The following is a 23,855-nucleotide window of genomic DNA, read 5'->3' as shown; positions in this document are numbered from 1 at the left end:
CAGCGCGTAGAAGGACATGGGTTGGCGGCACTGAAGTGGTTTCCAGGAAGGAAGTTGGTCCGCTCCACTCTGGTCTGGCTTGTAAAAATTGCATTCTTCGCGGCTGCGGGGATCTGAAAAGAGAAGAAACATCCGGAAAGTTTGAGGGAACTGGGCCAAAGAAAGAGGGGCTTACTTGGAACTTGAAAACAACTCTATAAATAATGATAAAAATACACTTTATCAAGAATTATGAAAATAAGATCTATAATATAGGTCACATAACAATACAAGTCTAGCATTAAACCAATTAAAAATAATTTACTCATCAACTTACACGAGTTTGTGAACCATAACTAAAGAACTTAGCCTTATTAATAGTTTTATTTGCACTCCCTTATCCGCTTTTGTTATCATATACTTAAATATATTGCCCCCATTTCTGTACACCCCCCTTGGTTTGCTCTTCTGGCAATTGATAAAAACACTTCTCTTGGCAAATACTTATGATAAACATGTTGTAAAGTGTCCGAATCGATTAGGTTCCTTGGAAATGCCCCACCCAAAACAAACCAATAAACTGTATGCCGAGCTGACCGAAAACTTTTGACACTCGGACCAAGCGGAATCGATGGAAATGTTAGTTTGCTCCACTTTCTGCACTTGAAATATAAATTGAAGATACGTAGTACGTACACAAGATGCACAAAGTTGACTTGCAGCCAAGATGTTTACCGAATGTCAATGGAAAATATCATTTAAAAGGCATTCCAAATGGAGATACACAAATGGCAAACGTTTCCCAGGGGCAGTCAGGCGATGTAAAAATATGGAGATGGGGGACTGTCGTAAATGGACACACTAGATGGTCTCTTGTTAGTCTTTGACTTTGACAGTTGCTGTTCAAATTGGCGGCAACAAAAGAGGGGTAGTAAAGCGAAGAAAAGAGTTCAGTTTGAGCTTGAATTCGGGCTTGGGGGCCATTAAACGAATTATGAATGAGCTGACCATTAGCCGGGGCATTCTGTAAGCTCGGTAATTGAGCGGCGCTTAAAGATTGGACCACCTCGTTTTCTGCTGTGTTTTTTGACCCCATACTCCATTGTGGGGCGTACACGTGCGTGCTAGTTTAAAATTTTCCAAAAAAAGAAAAAAGAAAAAACCAAATAACCGCTAGTTAAGTTTGCTTTGTCATAACTAACAGTTTGCACTCGAGTTTTTGTCCGCAGCCTTTGTGGAAATTTTACAAGTCACGCACTGATTTGGCAATTTGCATGCAGCGACCGCTAGATGGCGCCAGCACGTGCCCGCACTCGGGGATTCCCCTTCGCCCTTTTCACGCACCCAATCAATATTTGCATTGGTTTTGGTCTAGCAATCCATTCTTTTTCGTTCGTTTGGCCAACATTTCGCGAAATTTTTAATTTAAACTTTTGCTGTAAATTTCATTTCAATGAGCTCCGCCCACTCGGCGTATGCGCAATATTCGGTTGATGTGGAAATGCCAAAGGATTTTAACTGGATTTCACTTCGATTGGCATTTTAGCCAAATTAAATATTTTTCAAATGTGTGTCACTCGATCCGCCCTTCTAATGGCGCAACTTTCCATGTTCAAGTATTAATTTATTGCCAATCTAAATGCAAGGACGAATGCACAGGAAGTGGAATTGGAAGTGGGGGAGGGTTTCTCTTCTTGCTTCTGGCATTTTCATTTGCATTGTAAGTCGGGGACGGAAACTCTGGAAGAACAGGAGCGTGTTTGGTTTAAATAAGGATTATTAAAATGGGTTTGGTTACAATCAAGCGTATAAAGGAAATACTAGTTATTATTCTGTGCGAAGTATAGGAGTTCTTTAATAAAAGCATATATTTTTTTGATGTATCCACAAACTATATATGGTTAACAACCTAATTGGCTTTTTTTGCTAAATTTAAAGCGATGTGATCCCTCCATAAACCCCGTCCCTGTCAATCCTGCATTGATATCGATAACAGACGCTTGAACCTGGATGGCTCCTTGTATTCACCCACATGTATTCATACCCCCTCCCCCTCAAAGGGGCGGTTGCCCCTCCCTCCACAAGCGAACTTTTTCATGCTCCATTGTGTTATAAATATTCATAAAGCGCTCCGCCATTTTTCGTTGCGACCGCCGCAACTAAAGCCTTGATTTCTTGCAGTTTGCTACACCCACAGGCGCACACATACATGTTACCAATACCTAGGCAATATGGCTGAAATAACCCCCCCCCCCCCCCAGCCCCACCGCTCCTTTGCCATTTTCACCATTTCGCCACCCCCCACCCACTGCCCATTTAACCGCAAGCCATGCTTCTAATGCCGCGTTGGCATAAATTTAAAGCAGCAGCTGCGGTTTTTCCACTGCTTTTCCTCTCTCGCTTTTCAGTTTTCACTGGGCTGCAGAGCTGGGAGGTTGGGTGCAGGTTCTGGGATTTGCTCTCTCTCTCCTCTAACCAAGCGGAGAGGAGCCTGATATTACAAAAACTATCCCAGGTAGGTTGGCTTTAAAGCCGAAAAAGCATTTTATACTGCTAATTGATTTTTCAAACAGCCAGCCCAAAAAGAAAGCATAGAACAAAAAATGGAACCCCTGCTCAATGTTGCGGCTGCCACTGCGCTTTTGTTTGGCATTCAATTAACGGGAATTTGCATTTTATCCACGGATACACTTTGCCACTATAAGATACTATACTATACTACATATTTGGTGTGCCTCTTGGTGTCGCCCGAGTGGGCGAGAATCTCAGGTGATAAGTCAACCAAACAAAAGAACGAACTTTTGTAGTAAGCTCGCTGACGTTCTGCCTTTAATTACAACTCTCTTAGCATTGATCATGCTCTTTAGCGCTTGTGAAAACCAGAAAAATTCCGCTTGCCAAGTGTTTGATGGGGAAATAAACCCCGATTCTACGTTGCAGAGGGTTGAGTAGTAAGTTTAAATGAATATATAACTTAATGAAACATTAAATGGAAAACAAATAATTTAGGGTTACAACATTATCCAAAATATTTCCTTGCTCAGCAGCTGAAAAATAAAATACTGGGCTCTCTAAAATTTGTATATAAATAGTTTTATTTCACAGATTGATTATATGAGCTTCTCAAGCACCCCTCGCTGAGCATGGAAATCACTTACCCTCCCGTCTATAAACATTGATCTTAACCTCCAAGTTATTTATAAGCTGATTATCCACACTACTGTTTAAAGTTAGCAGCATAATGCCAGCATTGGTTTTAGTATTATTGGTATGCGTTGAGAGAGGTCTTAATTTGTTTTTAATTTGTGGGGCTTGGGCTGTGAACAAATAAATTTAGTATAGAATTTAACCCATTTTAAAAGTAGCCGTAGTATCCAAATATATTATGTAAAATATTTAAAATTCAATATCATTTAGTTATCTTTTTATTAACGTATAACATATTATTTTTTATATGATTGTTAACAACTGTTAAATAATTGACAAGACAAGGTCAGCATAAACGTTAAGATCTGATGAATCTAAAAAAATAATAATACCCATTGTAATACCGAAAGAAGAAATGCCTAAATTACAAAAAGGGTGAGATACTACCAACGTCACGTAGCATCGGCAATGCAAAGTATTTTCCCAAGCCCTGATAAAGAGCGGAATCCCCGGACTTCGACGCGCCTACCGTTTACCGAGATACGATCTAGATGGATCTAGACTGTTAATGACATTACCCCTCCCCCGCCCTGTAAAACATAATGTAAGGGGGCAATAACAATTATTATGGGCTGGGGCGGGCAACATCATAAAACTGGATGGGCCCCACATGCATACATAAATAATACCTGAATACCTGACTGGCAGTGGCAGCAAGATGACCAGCAATTGCAGTTGTGGTTTTGTTTTTGGTCTTGGTTTCGGTTTGGGCTGGAGTTTAGGTCTCAAGGTCGCCTCAGACACTTAATTTTACACTGGGCCGGCATTGTCTGCAGTGCGCTGGTCAGGGAGGTACCTCGATGAGGAGGGGCCCAGCAACCGGTTCTGCAGCAAAACGATCTTGTTGATCTTCTGCTGCAGCAGCAGCTTCTTCTTCAATTCGCCTCAATTTGGCAATGCTGGAGCAGGCACAACAACGAGGCCCGGCATGACATTGAATTGTAAATTCAGGCGATAAAAAACGTTGAACGCATAAAGTATGCGTATGTATAAACTTATACTATAAAGTGTGCGAAGAGCGAGGCAAACGATAAAGCGCAGAGGTAAATAAAAGTGTAAGCCGACATCCGATGCATGTGAATTTTTTGTATGATGCGCGAAAAACAACGCGGCCATATGCCTTGGAGATGATATCGTGATTTACATTCAAAAAGATTCAACTACTATTATAAAAAGTGTTTTTTTTAATTATGGTAAATTTTTATTATTTTTAAATTATTATTTTAAATTTTTAACAATCTTTATGAAATTTAAAAGTGTCATTTTACGTCGCTTAAGTTAAATAAATTAATTTTAATTTGGGATTTAGGCAAATATTTAGCACATTACATTTTTGTTATCTTTACTACACAAGAAACAATTTTTGGCCGATTATAAGAAGGGGTTCGCTTGCAACTATTTAAAAAGTGCTGTGTATTTTGCGGTTACTTTGGTAATAATAATAATATTATGTTGTGCATATTTTTTTTTGTTGTGGGACTAACTATTTTAATGATCCAAATGACATTTTAATAGGAATAGATTTAGAAAAATTTAACGAATTAATTTAAAACAACTTTACTTTTGTGGTACAGTAAAATATATTTTACAAAATGTTAAATAATTTAAATGAAATATACCCTGCCCCACCTTACCTTACCTTATTAGGTTCATTTTTCCCATTTCAACTTATAAAGTTAACTGCTCATTTCAGCTAAATTATGCAATCCTTCACTTAAAATGTTGTACTTCTTACTTTGTACTTTTCTACATTAGTCACCTGCCTTTTTCGATAGTCGAAACACGTGCCAAGCACCTTGCAAAGGTCACACATATGCAAACAAAGTACACTTTTTCCGCAATGCCTGGTGCTTTTTGCCCTTTATCCGTTGTGCACACCCCCAAGAACCACCCAACCACCCCGTGGCCCCTGGTCAGCTGCTGCTGCTGCTTCTTCATCCTCGGCATCGTTGTAAAAGACATTGACATCTTTTTTCTGCCCGCTTGCCCACTTGCTTTTCTCTGCACTTTGTTGTCGTTGTTTAATGGTTTTTATACACATTTTTTAGTCGATTGTTGCTGTCGCTACCATCGCATTACGTCACTTTCACTGTAGTTTGCAGCTTAAGGCGGCGCTTGTTTGTTGGTCGCTGGCATTGTTTGCACTTGTTTTTGGTACAAACAAGCAAATTGCAATAAAAATGCTCGAAATTTATGGTCCACTGGCACACATACATTTGGTTTGGGATGATTTATCCGAGACTTTTGTTCGCCTCTGCTTTCCGGCGGCACAATTTATGTCCGTTTACATGGTAAACTTTTGCTGTTTTCCCCACTGGCAGTTGCTTTTCGGTTCAAGTTCATCAGTTGGCCGCTGAATTCGCAACTGCGAGCCTGGGTTCGTCTTTGAGCTAGACTCGTATTTTGCAAATACTCATAGGTGGGAAAATATTTATCACACATACGCCAGGTAAACACTTTGTGCACCCACATTACGCATACGCCCCGCTGGACTCATAGGGTATGCAATCACTGTTGGGGGCCATTGATCGATAAGAATCGGGCCGAAACAAAGCCATTAGGCCAGTTAACGTGGCCTGACTAAACAGCTGCGTAATGAGGCTAATTTCCCGCCTGCCAAATGTCAGCAAATTCAGACCAGTTATTTGGCCGAAGGCACTAAACCATGCGACCTCTGCAAAGTTTGATTTGTATTTTATTTTTCAGAGCCATTCAAGTTCGCAGTGTGAGTTGTTTCCACAAAATTAAGTATTTTCTAGAAGGTATTACCCTTTATATAGATTAGACTGCGCATTGAGGAGTTCTATAGCAGGTCCTTTGTGCCCGACGATATGTTTGTGCACTATGAGATTGTGAACTCTGAGGAAATCAACGTTAACCTCACCGTTCAGGTTCCCTTTCCTGGCAAACTTCTCTTGCATGCTTTTGGAAGAAAGCTCTCGAATCAAGTGGGTGGACCTGACCAAATGGACTTGGTGCGCTTAAGGAACTTGGATCTCTGCAAGCTGCTCGACTCGCTACGTAATATCACCGTGGATGAGGTCCAGGGCGAAAGTCTACTGCCCTCCACTTTCGTGGTCTCGTGTCCCCTGGTTCCTGGCTTCTACTTTGTGCAGAATAGCGTCATTGATTCGAAACTGGCGCCCTTTCGCATCCCTGATGGCAGATATATGGTTCTGTTGGAGCTGATTCAGGTTTACGAGGAGGTTATCAAGCTGATTTCCTGCAGAATCAAGTTCGTCATGAAGACGCCTCCGGGCTATGTGGAACCCTCGGTGTTTAAGGGCAGTGAGGAAAAGGATGAAACCACTCAACAGCCAGCAGTGGAACAGGAGGGATCAAGTTCGGAGGTTTCCCAGCCAAGCGAAGATACCTCTGAAACATCAACCGATTACCAATAAAATGTTGGTAATAAGGAGGTAAGACGAAAATAAAAGCTACAGAACATTGAAAATATCTTTTTATTTTTTTTAACTAAAATATAAGATTGCAATGAACTTTTTGTAGTTTAATAATTATTAGAAAGGTGGAACCAAAATAAATTTGAATATTTACAAAATTCAATCTTTATTCTTACATCTTTTTTAAAAATGTAAAAATAAATAATTAAAATGTAGGTAAATTAACCATTTAGTTACCTCGTGAGCACAGACTCTCCTAACTTTACGAAATAATTTCACCCTCGCCTCATTTCGAAATTTTTGCAAATTTGTACAATCTTTTATTTGTCAAGTTTTGGGAGCCTAATAAATTTTATTATCTCCCTTAATAAATTCACCTAAAACTGAGACATCTCGCACATGTTACAACCACGCCCATATAAGTTAATTGAAGGCCCAGGGGCATGGGAAAAATACAAAACCTTAAAGAAATCCAAAATCCAAGCGAGACAAGCCGACGACAAAGAGCGCCTCAAAGATATTCAATCTAATCTATTAGTTTGCTATGACACCAAGTTTGAGTTTGCCAGAGTTTGTTTTGATATATAGACATGTATTTTTTAGGAGTACAACCTGTGGAATGTTTTCAGTTAAGCTGACATTGTGGCGGCATTCTCGAAAGTTCGTTTATTTACATATTTAGAGCAGATCGATTGTTTCCGGTTTTCGGCTGCAAGATCTACGTCATCACCATCGATACTTCCACCATGACCGGGCAGAAAACACTTGGCCTCCGTATCAGCCAAAGCTTGGTTTTTATACCGCAGCCCAACCCAATATGGTTCCAACGTTTAGCTTTATTGATTCAGTGCTCCGCTGCTTAGGCTGACAGCTGCTAAAGTGTCAAATGTCTATGGACCCCATTCTCAGGTGATAATTTATTTAATTGACTTGGCCATTGATTGATCAATTTGAAAGGGACTCCAGTTGATCATGAACTTGGGATGCGGTTAATACACTAATATGCAAAATAAGTGGGTTGATACTAGAAGTAAACTTCCTCATATTACATTTTGTAAACCATCCTCTTCCTTATTTTGTGTAAACATCACTCCGGTGACCGCATTCGAGTTGACCTTCAGTTGAGCGTGGTTTTCATTTACCAAGTGCGATTATTATTTAATCAGCGATCAACTTCTTCAGTGGCTTGGCGGAGCAAACAAAAGATGCCACCAAACGCCAAGTAAACGGGCGGCCTGGTTTCGGTTTTCGGTTTTTGGACTCGCTGCTAAGATCTGTCGAAAAAAAAAAGCAGAAAGACACCTGCCCCAACACCTGGCCACGCCCCTGAGCCCTGCTTTTGGCCAGGTTTCTTCTGTTTATACTTCTTTTTCGCTTACCGTCTTATTTATGCGGCGGTCTTTTGTTTATGTATCGTCCATTTGTCGCTTCTCCATTGCAGACTGCAGTTTACACACGACATTATCATCGATGGTCACCAAAAGTTCGGCTATAAAAAGCCCTGATCGCGGATGGAGCTGGGTGCAGTCGATTTTTGGATTAATCAGCGTAATCATCTACCCAGCAGCAGCAACCATGAAGTACCTAGCCCTGGTGAGTTTTCTGGTCTTATTTCCTGAAGGAGTAACTGTTACAAGGAAAGGACACCTCAAAACCAATATTTGAGTCCTTAAGGATTGTAGCTTCTTATTAAATAATCAAAATTTGAAGCGTTTAAGTATCACAACATTGGCCAGATGAAGTTAAAAGCAATACAAACTTTATATAGTTAAAAATCAAAGAATAGTTCATAATATATTCCAACAGTTTTTTGATGGAGACAATTTCTGAAGCAGCCTGTAATCTAAAACTTACTTCTTTTTAACCTTAAAATAAACATTTGCGGGGTTATAAAGATAAAGGAATATTATAAACCATAGTATTTAATAAAAACCATATATTTTTTTGGTATACAGGTACTTTTAAGAATTTCTTAGAAAAGTTATTAAATCCCTTACCAATTATAGTTTTGCAAATTTTTATAAAATTCTTTTTAAATTTTGGTTAAAACCAGGTTATATCGTTATATCCTAAAAATAAATTTGGTATTCTTTCTACATTACAGACCCTCTTCGTGTGCCTGGTGGCCCTTGCTCTCGTGTCTGCGGTGCCCGTGGACGAGTCCCTGATCGGTGACAATATCTACCAGCCAGCCTTCGACGATGTGCAGCGTCCCCAGGATCCGCAGGCCATCTTCAAGCTGAAGAAGCTGCTCAAGCTGAAGAAGCTCCTCGGTTAGGGGGCACTTGCCAGCAGCTCGCTAAGCTCAGTGCAGATTCTAGTCCAACCAACTGGCACCTTGCCTCCCCCACAGCATTCGATTTTCCAGCCGTTTTGTTTAGACAATACCATAAGCACACACACAACCACATACATACGAGTGAAGTATACGTAATCGTTACAAAAATAAATGTAATTTTCATACAAGTCGGCTTTCTTATGTCACAACGGTTCGGGGATGATGGATGGATCACCGCAGTTGACCGAAAAGGAGCTAATGACTGGCGGCGGGTCGAGTTTTTGCCTACCTAGATCTCAATGGGCAGGAAACCCGTTTGGGGACGTTTCTGCGGAGAGAGTGTGAAAAGCGAGTGGGCATTGGCCAATCACTGTCCTACATAAAGGGGTTAATCAATGAGATTTATGGTCTGCGCTTCTATGATTTCCTAATCAATGATTTATCATTTATTTGTTTATATTTCACTAGTTTTCACTAGTCGACTAAAAAGTTGCGATTTTCTCTATGCTACTGAAAAATATAAAAAGGGTTATCATATTATTTTTTATTTAATTTTTTAAGAAATTTGTAAAATTAAAACACATTTAAAAATTGTTTTAAACTCTTCTAGTTTTGGTTTTTTTAAAAAAACGTTTGTATCTATTTTAGTCTTTTATAAACGTTTCTCCTGAAGGTTAACTTCATTTTTAAACTATAAAATAAACACTACACATTTAGTTAGAATTGTCTACTTCTTGAATAAGAAACAAAAATGTTTTAATTACTCTCCAAATTAAAAACATTTAGTATTAAATACAAATCAAATTAGGTATTTTCGATTTTTAAGGTATTTCAAACAAAAGACTTAAGAAACGAACTTGATTTTTGGCCGCAATAATATGTTCGTAAAATGTATTTGCTAATCTGAAATTCGAAAATGGGTCTGAAAAAGTAATTTTTTTTTTTTTTTTTTGTTAAAAAATACACTGTAAGTTTTTTTCCTAAGGAGACACAAGGAAATGATCTAATTGCTTGATCAGTGGGTGAGTTCAAAGAAAATCCACTAAAAAGTTTTGTTACCAAATACATTTTTTATTAGATTTGATTTTTGTTTGTTTTCTTCTTAAAAACCTAAACACATAGTTAAGCTAAAAATCGATGGGGGGAAGATGAGGTTTCTAGCCCAGGAACAGCAGCTTCTTGAGCAGCTTCAGCTTGAGCAGGAAGCCCTGGTCGTCGGAGGGGCTGGTGGACTCGCTGCCAGGACCCTCGAGGCCCTCGGGAATGGCCTCCTCGCGGGGAGCAGCACTGGTGACCACGAAGCACACGGCCAGGCAAAGGAACACGCTCTGTAAAGGAACAAATGGGGATAGTCCATGGGTCAGTAAGCTGTGCTGGCGATAATCCTCTGAAGAAGATGACTCTGACGACGCACCAGGAGCAAGAATTTCATATTGACTGGTTCTTCCGCTGGACTGGAGATGATCGATCGATGAATTCGCACTGCGCGGTGACAGACTTGCTTGCACTGATCGCCAGACCCCGCCGACCCGTCTATTTATATGCCACTCCGTTGAGAGTGAGTTGTTCGGCCGGCAGACCGCTCGTCTTTCATAGAAATTGAAACAACGCCGTGCGGCGGCCCAAGATTCAGTGATTCCCGAGTAGTCGGGGGCAGGGGAATCAATTTGTTTGGACAATTAAAAGTGATTTTAGTCCAACACGCATGCGGAGCATTGGCGATAACAAAGGCTGGTTTCCCTTTTCTGAGCCCGAGTCTGTTAATATTATTTTGTGGTTCCATTGTTGCTCTCTGGAGCCTGATGTTTGGGCAATTTGTTGACTTGCGGCTTGGCTTGACTTGACTTGGCTTGGCTTCTTTTTGCTAATCGGCGTCTCCTTGGTTCTGGTTCTATTTGACTAGGCCATTAGCTGCGAGCGTATTCTCTGCGAAATACTAATTAGCGTCTTGACATTGGCCTTCGCGTCGGAATCAGCCATTAGTTTCTTGTTCACACCTGCATAATAGGCAGGCGTAACCGAAAGTAGTTACCTTTTTAAGTTTGGAAGCTGGAAGAGCTTTATTTGCCTGGCTAAGAAGTTTGATAAGATTTTAAAATTTGAATTTGAGCCGCTCTTATTAAGAAGCCGACCTGCCAACTTTTGAAATTGCTGAGGATTGGGTAAAATACATGTCGAATAGCGTAGGTAAAAATATGTAAGTGGAAATATAACATTATGCGTTCTGCATACAAAAATTCGTCTTTTATTTGTATACACAAATAATATTTGATTTTTAAAATTTTTCTAAACTAAAACATGAAAACATCTCTTGAAAAGTCTGTCAAATTATTTTAAATTGCCTTCTAAAATTGGCTCTTAAAAGCGCCGAAAACTTATCAACACAAAAAGATTCGTCTAAGTTCCGAACGTAAATTTTTTATATTTTTTAGTTTGAACTTGCAACATTTAAATATAACCTTTTCAAAACGTACACTTTGGCGCCAATCTGCGACGGCATTGCCAACCCGAACGCCATCTGGCAACGCCACACCTACGCTCAGAGGTGGAAGCAAATCGATATACACGAAGCATCTTCAACAATCGACACAACTTCCATCTCTACTTTAACAATAAAAAAAGAAAAAATTATACATATAGGAAAAAAGAAACCCAAATTAGACAATATATAACTCAGCGAATCGTGGTCATTATAGAATTCGAAATCAGGCAAAGCCCCACCAAACACCCCAGGCGGAGATCAAGCGTGCACGATGACGGGTTCGTTCAGTGTGAAGCTCAAGTCCAAAAAAGGTCAATTCATTGTCAACGACCTGAACGAGCATACGACGCTGGGGGAGCTGAAAACGAAAATAGTCCAGGCCACTGCCATCCAAGCGCCCCAGCTGCACGTGCTCGTCGGCTATCCGCCCAAGCCGCTGGACCTGTCGCAGCAGCAGGAACAGCGCGACCTTAAGACAATCGGGATCAACAGCGGCGAGACCCTGATTGTGGAGGAGAAGGCTGCTCCTGCCGCCCCAGCTGCCACCAACACTGCCACCAACACTCCCATTGTGCCTGGAGCCGCCCACACCATGGAGGATGACGAGGCGCTGGCGCGTCGTCTGCAGGCCGAGGAGGAGGCGCAACTATTGCAGGAAACCGGAGGCGCTGCCGGCCAGGGGGCGGAACTCCAGCTGCCGGTGGCGCCCACGGAAAGCGGGCCCAACGGCGACTTCAACGGCATCCTGCTGAAGAAGGTCGTGCCGGCGGACAACTCGTGCCTCTTCACCAGCATCCGATTTGTGCTCAACGGCAAGGTGGACAACGAGGGCAGCGAAATGATGCGCCACATCATCGCCCAGGAGGTGGCCGCCGATCCGCAGAGCTACAACGACGCCGTGCTGGGCAAGTCGAATGCGGAGTACTGTGCCTGGATACAGAAAGCAGACTCTTGGGGCGGCGCCATCGAGGTGTCCATACTGTCCAACTACTATGGCATCGAGATCGATGTGGTGGATATCCAGAATGCCATTATCAATCGATTTGGCGAGGACAAGAACTTCGGACTGCGTGTCTTCCTGCTATTCGATGGCATCCACTACGATCCGCTGTACATGGAGACTGCACAGAGCGCCGCGCCGGCCACTATCTTTCCCGTGGAGGAAGTGGGCGTCTACCAGCAGGCCGAGCAGCTGGCCAACGAGGCGCAGTCCTCGCGCCAGTACACCAACGTGGACAAGTTCACGCTGCGCTGCATGCAGTGCGATGTGAGGCTGGTGGGCCAGTTGCAGGCCCAGGAGCACGCCAAGCAAACGGGACACAAGCGCTTCGGGGAAATTTAATACGTCCTGATCTTCGGCACCGTCTACATTGTGGCTTTCATGCTGTTCGCCTACTACCTGCTCACCACCTAGCCACAGTCGCAGTGCGAGGAGTCATCGCAGTAGCTAAATTGTACTACCTCCGCATCACCGCCTACATAAGTTATTGGTTTTAAAGCCCAGCCGCATGTTCTCATACTTAGTCCCTCTTTAATCCATTTCGGAACGCAATAAAGTTTACACCTTCATCTACACTAGACCAGGTTTGGCGTTAAACTAACTACGTCCAGTGCTAGGAGGCCCAGGGCGGCGTCATGGCTGCGGGATTCTGAAGATAGGACATGACCACTGCGCTGACGCTCAGCATGAAGGAGGAGAGCACCTGTTTGGCATCGTCACTGGCCCGGGAGCTGGCGAAACTGATGCAGGAGCAGTAGAGCGCGAACCAGGCACACCACTTGAGCTGAGGGGTGGGAGTAAACACGGATAACTGCCAAGTCATTGGGGTTCTATCACTGGGTACACTACCTTCATCATCAGTCCACACATGGAGAAAATCATGCCCAGAATGTTCATGTAGTCCGGCATCATGTCCTCGTTGGCGCCGCCACTTTGGCCCTGGTTCTTGGGCGCCTTGTAGCGGTTGATCTTCTCCTTGCGGCGCGGGTCCACTGTTATGCTCATGTTTAATTTATTTAATTTTCACTAATTTAGTCCAAAATCAGGTCAGATTGCAGGGCCCGCATGCGAGGAATGTGAATGGCAGACGACTTGTGGGCGTTCTTTGTGAATGGCTTCTTTGCGGAAGGTGGCAGCGCCGCCCCACCAGCTGTTTCTTTATTTACAACGCAACCGCGGCAAGCACGTTTGAAATAGTTATTTAATTACATAAAAATCACAGAAAATTGCAAGAGAAAGCATGGCTCTGCGGTTACTTGGCCGTTCAATGGTCTCCCACATGCGTGGCCTACAATTAAATGCCACCAGAAGGGGCTTAAATGGTTATAACATCAGTCGGTCTGGGGGGCCTTCAGCATCCTGGTCGTGGGCACAAAATCGCCTGCTGCACGTGAGGATTACGGATCAGGAAGCCGGTTTGCAGTCGAAACGAGAGGCCAACCGTAACCAGAATCCCTTTCGCGAAGAATTCCTTGAGGAACCGCTCACAGAAGCACCCCAGGAGCGCCAGAAATTCAGACCACAGAAGAAGATCAAGGAGAAGAACGCCAAAAAGCTTCAGGACTTTGGGGATCCGGACACCTTTGGCGATGCCAAGGTTAGTGAAACCGAAGACCCTGGTGACGTCGAGGAAGAGGAGTTCATCAGTAATCCCACGCGGCGTTCCAAGAAACTGCAGGCCGTTGAGTATGCCCGCCAAATCAAGGATCACCTGAAGGCGAATCGCCTGAACGATGCCATTGCCGTGCTGGAGCAAAGAATGCTGCGCGAGGATCGCTCCAAGCCGGACAAGTACATATACAACCTGCTGATCAGCGGTTGCGCCAAGGCGGGCTACACCCGCAAGGCCTTCGCCCTGTACACCAAGATGCGTCAGCGAGGCCTCCAGGTGACCGGCGGCACCTACACCTCGCTCTTCAACGCCTGTGCGAATGCTCCTTCCGTGGCCGATGGCCTGGCCAAGGCCCAAATTCTGCGCGAGAACATGCTGGAGAAGGGCTACGAACCGAATGTGAAGAACTACAATGCCATGATCAAGGCCTATGGAAGATGCGGGGATGTGGACACCGCCTACATGCTGGCCGACGAAATGAGGGAGCGCCAGCTCGAACTGAATGCCGATACATACAACTTTCTGCTGCAGGCATGTGCCAGCAACTCGGAGCACGGTTTCCGGCATGCTCTGCTCACCTGGCACAAGATGTTGCAGAGCGGGATCAATCCGGACTACTATAGCTTCAATGCGATGCTGAGGTGTGCGAGGGATTGCGGATTTGGTGATTTGGACTCCATGCGGGAGGTCCTCGATCAGATTGCTCCGGCAGCAGCTATCAAAAAACCCATTCTTCAGTTGGATGAGGGACAGAAGGATGACTTGCCTAGTACATCTCCTAGTGACAGTTCGTTGCCCGCCCAAATCGAGGTGTCTACAACAGCAAGCGAACTGGAACTGCCCAATCTCCTGCTGCCTCGACCCCACCTGGGCAGTTTGGTGGCCCTGGAGGAGGTTACCCGGCCACATGAGCGGTTCTTGCTCCTCGGCGGCCTCACCGGTTTCCTGGAGCACATGAAGCAGCACAATATCACACCGAATATCGAAACCTTCACCGCAATGCTGGAGGTGATACCGCCCACGAACGCTGCGGAGAAGCAGCTGCTGACTTTTGTGCGCAAAATAGGACTCAAGGCGGACATCGACTTCTTCAACATACTGATCAAAAAGCGCTCCATGCGATTTGATTACGAGAGTGCTCGCGAGGTGCTGAACATGATTCGCACCGCAGGATTGCGTCCAGACATTGTCACCTATGGGGTTCTTGCCTTGGGATGTCGCACCCAAGAGGAGGCCAGGGAGCTGCTGCAACAGATGAAGGTGGCGGGCATAAAGATGAACATGCCCATCCTGGGCGCCATGCTGCGGCAGGGATGCGCCAACAAATCGTTTGCCTACATCAACGAGATCATTCAGTTGAGTCTGGAGGAGGGCATTAAGCCCAACGAATCCTTCCTTCGCCATCTGCACAACTTTCACAGGGGCTGCGCCAGAGCAATAGATGCCAGGGTGAGTTTGGTACCGAATTTCCTCTAGCCAAAACATTAACTATGATCTCCTTTAGCATCCCTCGACCAAGACTGCCGCCTTCAAGAAGGGACACTCAAAATTCTGTGATAAATACCGCCTGTACTACGAGGAGCTGGGATTGACTGGGCTCAAGCTGGAAGACGCCATCGCGATGATAAAGGAGCGTCCGTACGATAAGTTCAAACTGCCGCCCGTTGAAGGAATGGAACCCCTCAAGCACGAACAGCTCAAGCACAAAACCAAGCAGCGGAAGTACATCAAGAAGATCAAGATAGACGAGCTGCGAGATGACCCTCCCAGAGAGCCTCTGAAGAGGATAGAATAAGTTCAGCAGTTTAACTTCGATTAAAGTTTATTATTTGTTAACCGATCATGGTGCGCTTGCGTCCTCGGGCTCTCACCTCCTCGAACTTGGTCAGCACGGCCTGCTCGTCCTTTCCGCACTCCCTGCGATACTCGGTGAGGATGTGCTCGAACAGGTACGGCTGCTCGCTGTGGGTGCTCAGAAGCGCCCGCTCCAGGACGTACAGATCCACGCCCTTGTCCTCGGTGGCCTGGTTGTAGTGGCTCAAACCGAAATCTATCAGTATAACATCGTAATCGCCGACCTTCGGGTTGACGAGGATGTTGGAAGTGGTCAGATCGCCGTGTATTATGTGGTTGGAGTGCATTTTCCCGATGATTGCGCCGATCCTCGTGCAGAACTCCAAGAGGGAGTTCTTGGCCAGATCCTCAGCCTGGTTGGCCGCAGTCTCCTGGATGAACTGCTTGGCCGTCTTGGCCTTGTCAAAGTATTCCATGTACAGCTTGTGGCTGTTGAGGTCCGAGTGGAGGATCTTTGGGGCCAGGATTCCAGCGGCGAGACACCGGCCAGACGCCTTTGCCTCGGCTTTCATGCGCTGCCGCGTGATCTGGGTGTCCAGTTCCGGATGACGGTACTTCTTGACGAAGCGCTCCTTGATCAGGCAGGGCTCTCCTTTGAAATCGCCCAGGTACAGGCGTCCCTCGGCGCCTTGTTTGAGGATTTCCACAGACATTTCTTAATTCAGTAGAGTTAAAAACAAAGCCGGTGAATTCGATGGAAGCAAAAGGTGGCAACGCCAGAAATGGGCGCAGATGAAAAGGGATAGGAAAGAGCTTGGTACTTCAGGAGCTTTATTTTTTTAGTGGGGTTAAATAATCTAAAACAAATTTATCTGTATTTAGATTAAAACAAATTAACTTTTAATTACAGTCATATTTATGTCTCATTTAACATGAACATGTGCATGTTGGTAATTTACCTTAATATGCCGCCAATAGTTATCAGTTGTCCTAGAAGCAGTCTTCCTAGAAAGTGATACATATTTTACATATTTCTAACTGTATTTCTGTATTCTATGAAAGTTTATTTTAACTTAAAATATATTAATGAATAAAAATACATTCTCCTAGACACTATACAAATAAATTTACTTTTTTCCACAGCACCTACTATTTGGCGCCCCTTTCAGAGTTGCCACCTGCGCCCATGCCCAAATCAGACACTCACAGCGAAACGCCCGCGATCAGCTGTTTCCTGTTTTGATATTTACTCAGATAGCTCCGATCCAGTCTCCTGGTGATTCATCATCAGGAAAACCCATCACAACATCACCAGAAGTCGAGAAACCGAGTCTAAAGTCGCACAAAATCCCAAAATGTTCAACAATCTGTTCGGAAAGAAGCCCACCGTGAAGGAGCAGCAGCGGGAGAACGACCGCTCGCTGCGCAAGGCCACCAGGGACATCGAGCGGGAGCGGCGGAAAATGGAGGAGGAGGAGCGCAAGCTGGAGCAGGAGATCCGGAAAAATGCCGCCGCGGGAAACAACGATGCCTGCCGGATCCTGGCCAAGCAGCTGGTGGAAATCAGGAAGCAAAAGTCGCGCACCTACGCAGCGGCCGGAAAGATCCAATCCATTGGCTACCAGAACAAGAACATGGGCGCCAACATCGCCCTTAGCGAGGCCATGGGCACAACGGCCAAGACGATGGGCGAGATGAACAAGGTGATGCGACCTGAGGCCATCGGGGAGACGGTACGCCAGTTCCAGGCGGCCAACATGAAGATGGAGATGACTGACGAGATGATCAACGACACCCTGGACGACATGCTGAACGAGTCCGGCGACGAGGAGGAGTCCAATGCCGTGGTCAACAAGGTGCTCGATGAGATCGGCATCGAGATCTCCGGCAAGATGTCCAGCATCCCGGCCACGGGCACCTCAGACTTCGAGACGAGCGGCAAGCGCACCGAGAAGGACATTGCCGATCAGCTGGCCAAGCTGCGCTCCTCGTAGTCCTTCTCCCTCATTATCCATTCTATTTTGTAACTACTGTGAACACCGCTGTTATCCATAGCCCGTAAGGAAATATATATTTATGTACAACGCTTACAAACGGGCTGACATGCCGCCGCTGGCCACAATGGACTCGCCCGTAATGTAGGCCGCATCCTCGGACACCAAAAAGGAGACCACGCCAGCCATCTCCTCGCTGGTGCCCAGGCGACCCATGGGTATCTTGCTCAAAGCCGCATCATTTGCCGATTCGTCCTCGTACAGAGCCTTGGAGAACTTCGTCTTGATGACGCCGGGCGCCAGGCAGTTAACGCGGATGCCGTCGGGCGCCAGGTCCTTGGCCGCCGCCTTGGTCAAGCCAATCAGCGCCGTCTTGCTGACGGAGTAGGCGCCAAGTAGCTGTGGAGATTAAGGTAAAGCAGATAAGCAACTGAACAATTGAACCGTAGATAAGGGGACTAACCTCAAAGGCATCGTAGCCCGCGATGGAGGAGACGAAAACGATGCTAGAGCCCTTCTGTTGGCGCAGCAGAGGCAGTGCCTCCTTGGCCAGCAAGTAAGAGCTCTTTACGTTCACATCGAAGATCTTGTCCCAGACCTTTTCGTCGCACTCCAGGACTCCGCCGACGGCAGGATTGGTGGCGGCATTGCTGACTAGGATGTTAAGTTTGCCAAACTTGCTGATGGTCTCCTCGAAGAGCTGTTTGCGATCCTGCGGCTCGCTGACATGGCACTTGAGGCCATGGACATTGAGGTTTAGCCTACGCAGCTCCGCCAGAGCAGAGTCCACGTTCTTTTGCTTCCGACTGCTGATGACCACGGCAGCGCCGTCTTCGGCCAGCCTTTTGGCAATGGCAAAGCCAATGCTGGAGGGGATTAATCAGATTTTGAAGGGGGAAATCTAATGTAGGATGCTGTTTTTATACTTACCCATCTGTGGAGGCGGTGACCACGGCTACCTTGCCTGCTAAACGCTTCATTGGACTGGCGTGCGAAGGTTGACTAGTGCTGGACAAGCGTTTGTGGCATCGATTGAGATTAGGGCCAACAAGTTTTGGGCTGTTTTTATCGAGACTTGAACTTTGACCACTTCCACTCACAGCGCAAGCGGTCAAACGGATCTTGGGCGCCCTGACCACCAGTTGTTTGCTTAGGTTGAACATTTTGGGGGAGGGATTCTCAATAAGGATCCAGAGATTCGTTGCCTAATAATTGATTTTCCCTATTTTAAGCAATATACTTTAAGCGCAAATCTCCAAAGTTGTTTACCAAATCTTCTTCTTCCAGGCGTTTTGCCATTCACAGCGGTGGAGAAAGCTTTATAAACCATGGCGCTAAATTCGAATCTCTTATAAAGTTAGCTCTGCGGTTCCTAACTTATTAAAATATGAACTAATAATCCATTCAGTAATTTTTTAAAATGCTTTAAATAAAAGTGATCTAAAGTAAGTATATTGTGTTGCTTTATTTATAACCACCCATTCAAACCCCAGTCATTGGCAGATAAGACATTTTGAAAAGAAAATCTCCTTATAAGAAGATAAACGCTCTGTTTCGTAATAATATAAACAAAGATAAATAAGTATGACAAACAAACCGCAGAGAGGGAACCGCTTGACATAATGGAGTGTTTTTGGGCTCCAAAACATGTATGCGACTATAGACTCTGTAGAGCGAACAGCCGAAAGTGCGAATTATTAGGTTTAGCTCACTTTTCGGAAGATCCCACTTCACTATAGACGCAGTGGTCGGCGGAAGCAGTTCGCAAGTCTCCGGTTTTCCGCTCCAATCCGGCACGCGCTTACGGCTTTGTTAGTTAGTTTTCGCAACCGTCGGCGAGGCATGTGATATGAGAAAAGCCCTTATGCTAGTGGAAACCCAACGGCAGACTAACGATAGCTGAACAAAGATATTACAAATAAATTAACCACAATATATTATTAAAAAGCAACAATCATGAGTGACCAAGCCAAGGAGATCGAGGCTCTGCCGCCCACTGTGCAGGACTTCAAGGCCCCCGATCTGCCGGACAACAAGCCAGTGCTCTTCTTCCATCCGTACAACTTCCATGCGCAAAAAGTTAGTAACCGCTCTCCAATCATGTGATCTTTGAAAATATCATTTGCCCCATCGGATCCATACGCCAATGTCGCTAAATTACAAAACTAATCATTGGCAGTTGGAATCGTCATCGGTGATTTGTTTTTTTTTTCGAAGTAATGATGGGATGCCCCCGCCGTGAAGGTTCTCCACCCACGATCTTCATTAAATCTCTCTGACTCTGCTCTCCGGGTGCAATGGAGCATGACTTGGCGGGTGGCAGGTCGGAAATGTAGTGGGGTTCTCTGGAAATTGGACTGGCTTTGGGATATTATGGATACTATGACAGCATAGGATTGGATTATACACTGTTTACCTAGCTACTGCAGGTGCTAATGAGGCGGATTGAGGAAAAAAATTGGAAAAAAACAAAGTAATAGAAGCTTAAAAATAAACAAACTTCGAAACGAGTCTACAGTAGCAGACCGTAGTATAATAACTAAACCGAAATACATATATTTTTGGGCTGTGCTGCCAAGTCTATAATTAAATGAAGCCAATAATTGGATACTAGCTTCACTTCCCACAATAAAATTCTGTTTTCAATATATATTAATATATTTTAGATTACAAAAAGTCCCATTGAAAGTACTGGCTTTATAATGCATGTATAAATATAAAGATTTACGAATTACGTTGAACTGAATCACTTAAAAGTTATATTTCACATTATATATTAAGAAACGTTTTAATAAAGTGGAATACTGGATAAAAACTTTATTAAATCTATAAGTATTAGATTACGTTTAATTAAAAAATATATTAAAATTCCAATTAGTGATACATACATTAAAATTTTTTATGAATACACTGACAAACCCTTGGTTAATATAAAAAACGATAAAATTTTCCTTTAAACATTTAGCACTTCATTATTATTTATATTTCTTGGAACATATCTTTATAAAAATGTGTTATTGATTATTTGTAATTTAACGATTATTATATAAATAAGCAGAATAATATTTATAGAAGGTCTTTAATAGTAAACCTCAGTACTAACGACCTCTCTAAACTTACTTTCCAGGTTCTCATGGTCTTCTACGAGAAGAAAATCGACTTCTTTCCCTATGTGGTGGACCTGTGCAACGGCGAGCAGTACTCGAATTGGTTCCTAAACCTCAATCCCAAGGGCGATGTGCCAGTGCTCCAGGACGGAGCCTTCGTCATCCCCAGCTCAACGCACATCATCAACTATGTGGAGAGCAAGTACCGAGGAGGTAACTCATCCGCGAACCACTTTTAGGATTACTTGATAAAATGATCCCCTCCAGCAGCCCATCGTTCGCTGAAGCCCGCACACAACTCCAAGGAGTTCGACCAGATGCTGGTCTTCGAGCAAGCCATTGCCCGCCTGCCAGTGGGAACCCTCAGCCTGGGTTCCTTTATCCACGACGATCTGAAGCTGGTGCCCAAGGCGCCCTTCATAGGACCCGTGCGCCAGTCCTGCCTGAGTAAGTCACTCCTATAGATACTCAACCTGAAGTTGCAATGCTTACTCCCCGCAGAAAACAACGAAAAGGTTCTGGACCTGCTGCGCCACTCGGTGGACGATCAGTCCACCAACAAGGCAGCGCTGCAGCACAAGCTGGACATCCAAGTGCGCCGGCATGAACTGGCCTCTTCCCGCGAGGACTTCCAGAAAGTTCTAGACGCAGTGCGTCACTTTCTGCTCTACGTAGAGCAGGAGCTGTCCGCCCAAGCGCCGCGCACCGAATGGCTGACCGGAGACGAGCTCAGCGTGGCTGATATCTCGCTGGGCCTGCTGCTGCACCGCCTGTACCAGCTGGGATTCGAGAATCACTTCTGGGCCTTCGGGAAACTGCCACAAGTGGAGGCCTACTTCCTGCGCTTCCGGCAGCGCGAGTCCTTCCACCGCCTGCAGCCCAGCAACTTTGCCATCCTGCGCGAGATGTGGATGAAAACGCCGGGCAACTACAAGCTAGGAGCGGGAGCCGGCTTCCTGGGTATGGCCATGTTCGCCGCCTTCGCGCACAAGTGAGCGGGGGATCGCGACTCGAGACTTTGTTAACAAATCCTTTTACTGTTAAAGTTGGGCACATATAAACACACGAACATAAGAACGCTTAAAGCTACGCACTGCTGATGAAGGATGCTGGTGGGGTGTCATGGTAAGAGTCGGCGGAGGAGGAGGATGAGGAGCAGAACGCGATCCAGTGCCAGCCTCGGCTGCTTAGTAATATCTTTGATCCATCTTCATCGTCGCTGAATATACAAAATTTGGTATAAATTCCAATCCGTCACCTAATTATCAATTCCTGCTATGCTTGATGGCGGCTGCTGTTGCCAAGCGCATCCCCGCGGGAGCTCAGCTCTCCAGCGTTTGTTGCTCGCGTTCCCGCTCCCGCCTTTGCTGCTCGTTCAACAGCAAATTGGCAGCGGCGCTGGCCGCCTTGGGACTGGTGAACAGCGGCATGCCCATGAAAGTGGGCACCTGCTGGTCCCTGGGCACGCCCGTCGTTGCCGCCTTGCCATTGAGGCTCGTCCTCGAGCTGCTGGCTCCCGAGCCAGTGGCGGCGGCTCCTGTTGATAAATGCGAGGGTCGCTTGAAGGGGAAGGTTGGTATCTCGCGTTGATAGCTGAAGCTTCCATTTCCCGGAGCCTCGGGCAGCAAGCCAGGCGTGGGATACCAGAAGCGGTAGGTGAAGTACCAGGTGAGTATGGCAATAATGCCGCTGATCACCTTCTCGATCATGCGGTGGTAGTACAACATGGTGCCCACCAGCATAATGTCCCAAAGCAGCTGCAGAGCCGCCATGCCGATGAACAGGGTGCGTATGATGGGCGTCAAGCGTTTGTACAAGAACTGCAGGCTGCGCATTTGCTCCTCGTTCAGGGTCCTCAAAGGATTTGTGCCAGAATTCTCCGCGGAGCTGCGGTTGTGGCGCTCGTTGCGGATGTGCTCCTTGATGGTCTCCCAGCGGATGATGGGGCGCGCCTCTTCGATCAGCACCAGGCTGGAGTGGATCAGGATGAAGGCGTGCCCGGATATGTCGAAGCCCTTCCACAGATGTCCCGCCTTCAGGCAGCTGGATTTGCTTTGGAAGCCTGCAGTTAGAGAGCTTTATATAACCGATTCCTTTGGAGAGATGTTACTAGACCCACCCTTTGTGGTGCAGCGTCCATAGGAGTTCTCCACAACGTTAAACAGCTTCGTCCAGAAGAACCAGAAGAAGGTGGCAATGACGATGCGCGGGAAATGGTGCCTCAGCATGCGTTTGTGGTCGCCACAGGTGATCGTGTAGGCCGAGAGCACCAGGAAGGGCACCACGAAGAGCAGGGTCCAGCCCCAGCCGACCTTCACAAAGTACTGATTGAACAGGTTGTCCGACCGAGCGAAGTAGGTCTTCGGGAAGGGCACAAAGTCGCCGATCACCGAGATCACAAACAGACTGCCCAGGTAGAGGGCCACCTTCAGGTCGGTGTTGAAGAATATGGTCTTCTTGCACAGGTGGATGACGCCCATGACCAGGATCTCGCGGATGCTAGTGGGCGCCGCCGTGGGCCGGGTGCCACGCGCCTCCGACCTGGTGATGTCGGGTCCTCCGGGTCTGAAGTTCAAATTGGAGCCGGAGGAGGAGGAGCCGCCCGTGTTGCCGCCCAAATTCGGCCGCAGGGGTCGTCGCTTGGTGGCCATCGCTGGACTTGTTGCCCAGGTTCAAAGTGGGCCAGTTGCCGGAACTGCGTTGTTTTCTTCCCCTTTTGGTTATACTGCGAGCCAAGAGAAAGTGAAAGCGCAAGAACTGTACGTGTCAAAGTTCAACGGTTGGCAGACCGACTTACCTGAGTTGAATCAGTACAAGGGCTGTGACATCTACTTGACTAGTTAATTTAGTTACTTTTCCCAGGGTTTTTGTCAACCCTCTTCGTTGTTCTAAGTGGTAATTTTGTACTTTTTTATGCTGGCCCAAATGTACGTGTTGCGCCTGTAAAAAATAGAACAGCTGCAGCTGCTGATGGCGCTGCCGGGCGAATGGCCAAAGGCCC

The 23,855-nt window shown here is 45.7% G+C and overlaps 11 protein-coding genes and 1 long non-coding RNA gene across 14 annotated transcripts; 6 read left to right on the top strand and 6 right to left on the bottom strand.

The window, feature by feature from the left end:
* The first annotated feature begins 5,562 nt into the window (after window positions 1–5,562).
* LOC108034761 (uncharacterized) lies at window positions 5,563–6,587 on the top strand. Its single transcript, XM_017109708.3, has 2 exons — window positions 5,563–5,635; window positions 5,893–6,587. Exon 2 carries the CDS (start codon window positions 6,018–6,020, stop codon window positions 6,585–6,587), a length of 570 nt encoding a protein of 189 aa, XP_016965197.1. The 5' UTR covers window positions 5,563–5,635; window positions 5,893–6,017.
* A 651-nt stretch (window positions 6,588–7,238) lies between these two features.
* Window positions 7,239–8,323, bottom strand: LOC127010891 (uncharacterized). The gene is made up of 2 exons (XR_007763761.1): window positions 8,172–8,323; window positions 7,239–8,104 (listed from the first exon to the last, which is right to left on the bottom strand). It is a non-coding gene; the product is annotated as an uncharacterized LOC127010891 (long non-coding RNA).
* On the top strand, window positions 8,025–9,053 carry LOC108034675 (uncharacterized). Its single transcript, XM_017109617.2, has 2 exons — window positions 8,025–8,180; window positions 8,692–9,053. The coding sequence occupies exons 1-2, from the start codon at window positions 8,058–8,060 to the stop codon at window positions 8,863–8,865; spliced, it is 297 nt and encodes a 98-aa protein (XP_016965106.1). The 5' UTR covers window positions 8,025–8,057; the 3' UTR covers window positions 8,866–9,053.
* An 862-nt stretch (window positions 9,054–9,915) lies between these two features.
* LOC108034729 (uncharacterized) lies at window positions 9,916–10,418 on the bottom strand. Its single transcript, XM_017109668.3, has 2 exons — window positions 10,280–10,418; window positions 9,916–10,193 (listed from the first exon to the last, which is right to left on the bottom strand). The coding sequence occupies exons 1-2, from the start codon at window positions 10,295–10,297 to the stop codon at window positions 10,023–10,025; spliced, it is 189 nt and encodes a 62-aa protein (XP_016965157.1). The 5' UTR covers window positions 10,298–10,418; the 3' UTR covers window positions 9,916–10,022.
* An 817-nt stretch (window positions 10,419–11,235) lies between these two features.
* Window positions 11,236–12,927, top strand: LOC108035332 (ubiquitin thioesterase OTU1). The gene has a single exon (XM_017110910.3). The coding sequence runs from the start codon at window positions 11,619–11,621 to the stop codon at window positions 12,687–12,689; it is 1,071 nt and encodes a 356-aa protein (XP_016966399.1). The 5' UTR covers window positions 11,236–11,618; the 3' UTR covers window positions 12,690–12,927.
* LOC108035334 (protein Asterix) lies at window positions 12,859–13,429 on the bottom strand. Its single transcript, XM_017110912.3, has 2 exons — window positions 13,197–13,429; window positions 12,859–13,131 (listed from the first exon to the last, which is right to left on the bottom strand). The coding sequence occupies exons 1-2, from the start codon at window positions 13,350–13,352 to the stop codon at window positions 12,961–12,963; spliced, it is 327 nt and encodes a 108-aa protein (XP_016966401.1). The 5' UTR covers window positions 13,353–13,429; the 3' UTR covers window positions 12,859–12,960.
* A 48-nt stretch (window positions 13,430–13,477) lies between these two features.
* On the top strand, window positions 13,478–15,799 carry LOC108035331 (pentatricopeptide repeat-containing protein 1, mitochondrial). The gene is made up of 2 exons (XM_017110909.3): window positions 13,478–15,408; window positions 15,464–15,799. Exons 1-2 carry the CDS (start codon window positions 13,588–13,590, stop codon window positions 15,752–15,754), a joined length of 2,112 nt encoding a protein of 703 aa, XP_016966398.1. The 5' UTR covers window positions 13,478–13,587; the 3' UTR covers window positions 15,755–15,799.
* LOC108035333 (EKC/KEOPS complex subunit Tp53rkb) lies at window positions 15,764–16,551 on the bottom strand. The gene has a single exon (XM_017110911.3). The coding sequence runs from the start codon at window positions 16,464–16,466 to the stop codon at window positions 15,792–15,794; it is 675 nt and encodes a 224-aa protein (XP_016966400.1). The 5' UTR covers window positions 16,467–16,551; the 3' UTR covers window positions 15,764–15,791.
* A 412-nt stretch (window positions 16,552–16,963) lies between these two features.
* Window positions 16,964–17,847, top strand: LOC108035301 (charged multivesicular body protein 2b-B). The gene has a single exon (XM_017110870.3). It carries the CDS (start codon window positions 17,109–17,111, stop codon window positions 17,745–17,747), a length of 639 nt encoding a protein of 212 aa, XP_016966359.1. The 5' UTR covers window positions 16,964–17,108; the 3' UTR covers window positions 17,748–17,847.
* On the bottom strand, window positions 17,799–19,031 carry LOC108035299 (dehydrogenase/reductase SDR family member 4). Its single transcript, XM_017110869.3, has 3 exons — window positions 18,678–19,031; window positions 18,211–18,613; window positions 17,799–18,146 (listed from the first exon to the last, which is right to left on the bottom strand). Exons 1-3 carry the CDS (start codon window positions 18,908–18,910, stop codon window positions 17,841–17,843), a joined length of 942 nt encoding a protein of 313 aa, XP_016966358.1. The 5' UTR covers window positions 18,911–19,031; the 3' UTR covers window positions 17,799–17,840.
* A 423-nt stretch (window positions 19,032–19,454) lies between these two features.
* LOC108035298 (ganglioside-induced differentiation-associated protein 1) lies at window positions 19,455–21,939 on the top strand. Of its 3 annotated transcripts, XM_017110868.3 has the most exons (5): window positions 19,456–19,826; window positions 20,875–21,067; window positions 21,122–21,301; window positions 21,356–21,814; window positions 21,901–21,939. In XM_017110868.3, the coding sequence occupies exons 1-5, from the start codon at window positions 19,704–19,706 to the stop codon at window positions 21,912–21,914; spliced, it is 969 nt and encodes a 322-aa protein (XP_016966357.1). In that variant the 5' UTR covers window positions 19,456–19,703; the 3' UTR covers window positions 21,915–21,939. The 3 variants fall into 3 exon arrangements, with proteins under 3 accessions (XP_016966356.1, XP_016966355.1, XP_016966357.1); XM_017110867.3 differs by having other exon boundaries at window positions 19,455–19,826; window positions 21,125–21,301; window positions 21,356–21,939; XM_017110866.3 differs by having other exon boundaries at window positions 19,455–19,826; window positions 21,356–21,939.
* On the bottom strand, window positions 21,872–23,831 carry LOC108035297 (acyl-coenzyme A diphosphatase FITM2). The gene is made up of 3 exons (XM_017110865.3): window positions 23,652–23,831; window positions 22,974–23,579; window positions 21,872–22,916 (listed from the first exon to the last, which is right to left on the bottom strand). The coding sequence occupies exons 2-3, from the start codon at window positions 23,503–23,505 to the stop codon at window positions 22,177–22,179; spliced, it is 1,272 nt and encodes a 423-aa protein (XP_016966354.1). The 5' UTR covers window positions 23,506–23,579; window positions 23,652–23,831; the 3' UTR covers window positions 21,872–22,176.
* Between the last annotated feature and the right edge of the window lie 24 nt (window positions 23,832–23,855).

The sequence above is a fragment of the Drosophila biarmipes genome, chromosome 3L, assembly GCF_025231255.1.
Source record: "Drosophila biarmipes strain raj3 chromosome 3L, RU_DBia_V1.1, whole genome shotgun sequence".
NCBI classification, from domain to species: domain Eukaryota; kingdom Metazoa; phylum Arthropoda; class Insecta; order Diptera; family Drosophilidae; genus Drosophila; species Drosophila biarmipes.
This window is presented reverse-complemented; position numbering and strand designations above follow the sequence as displayed.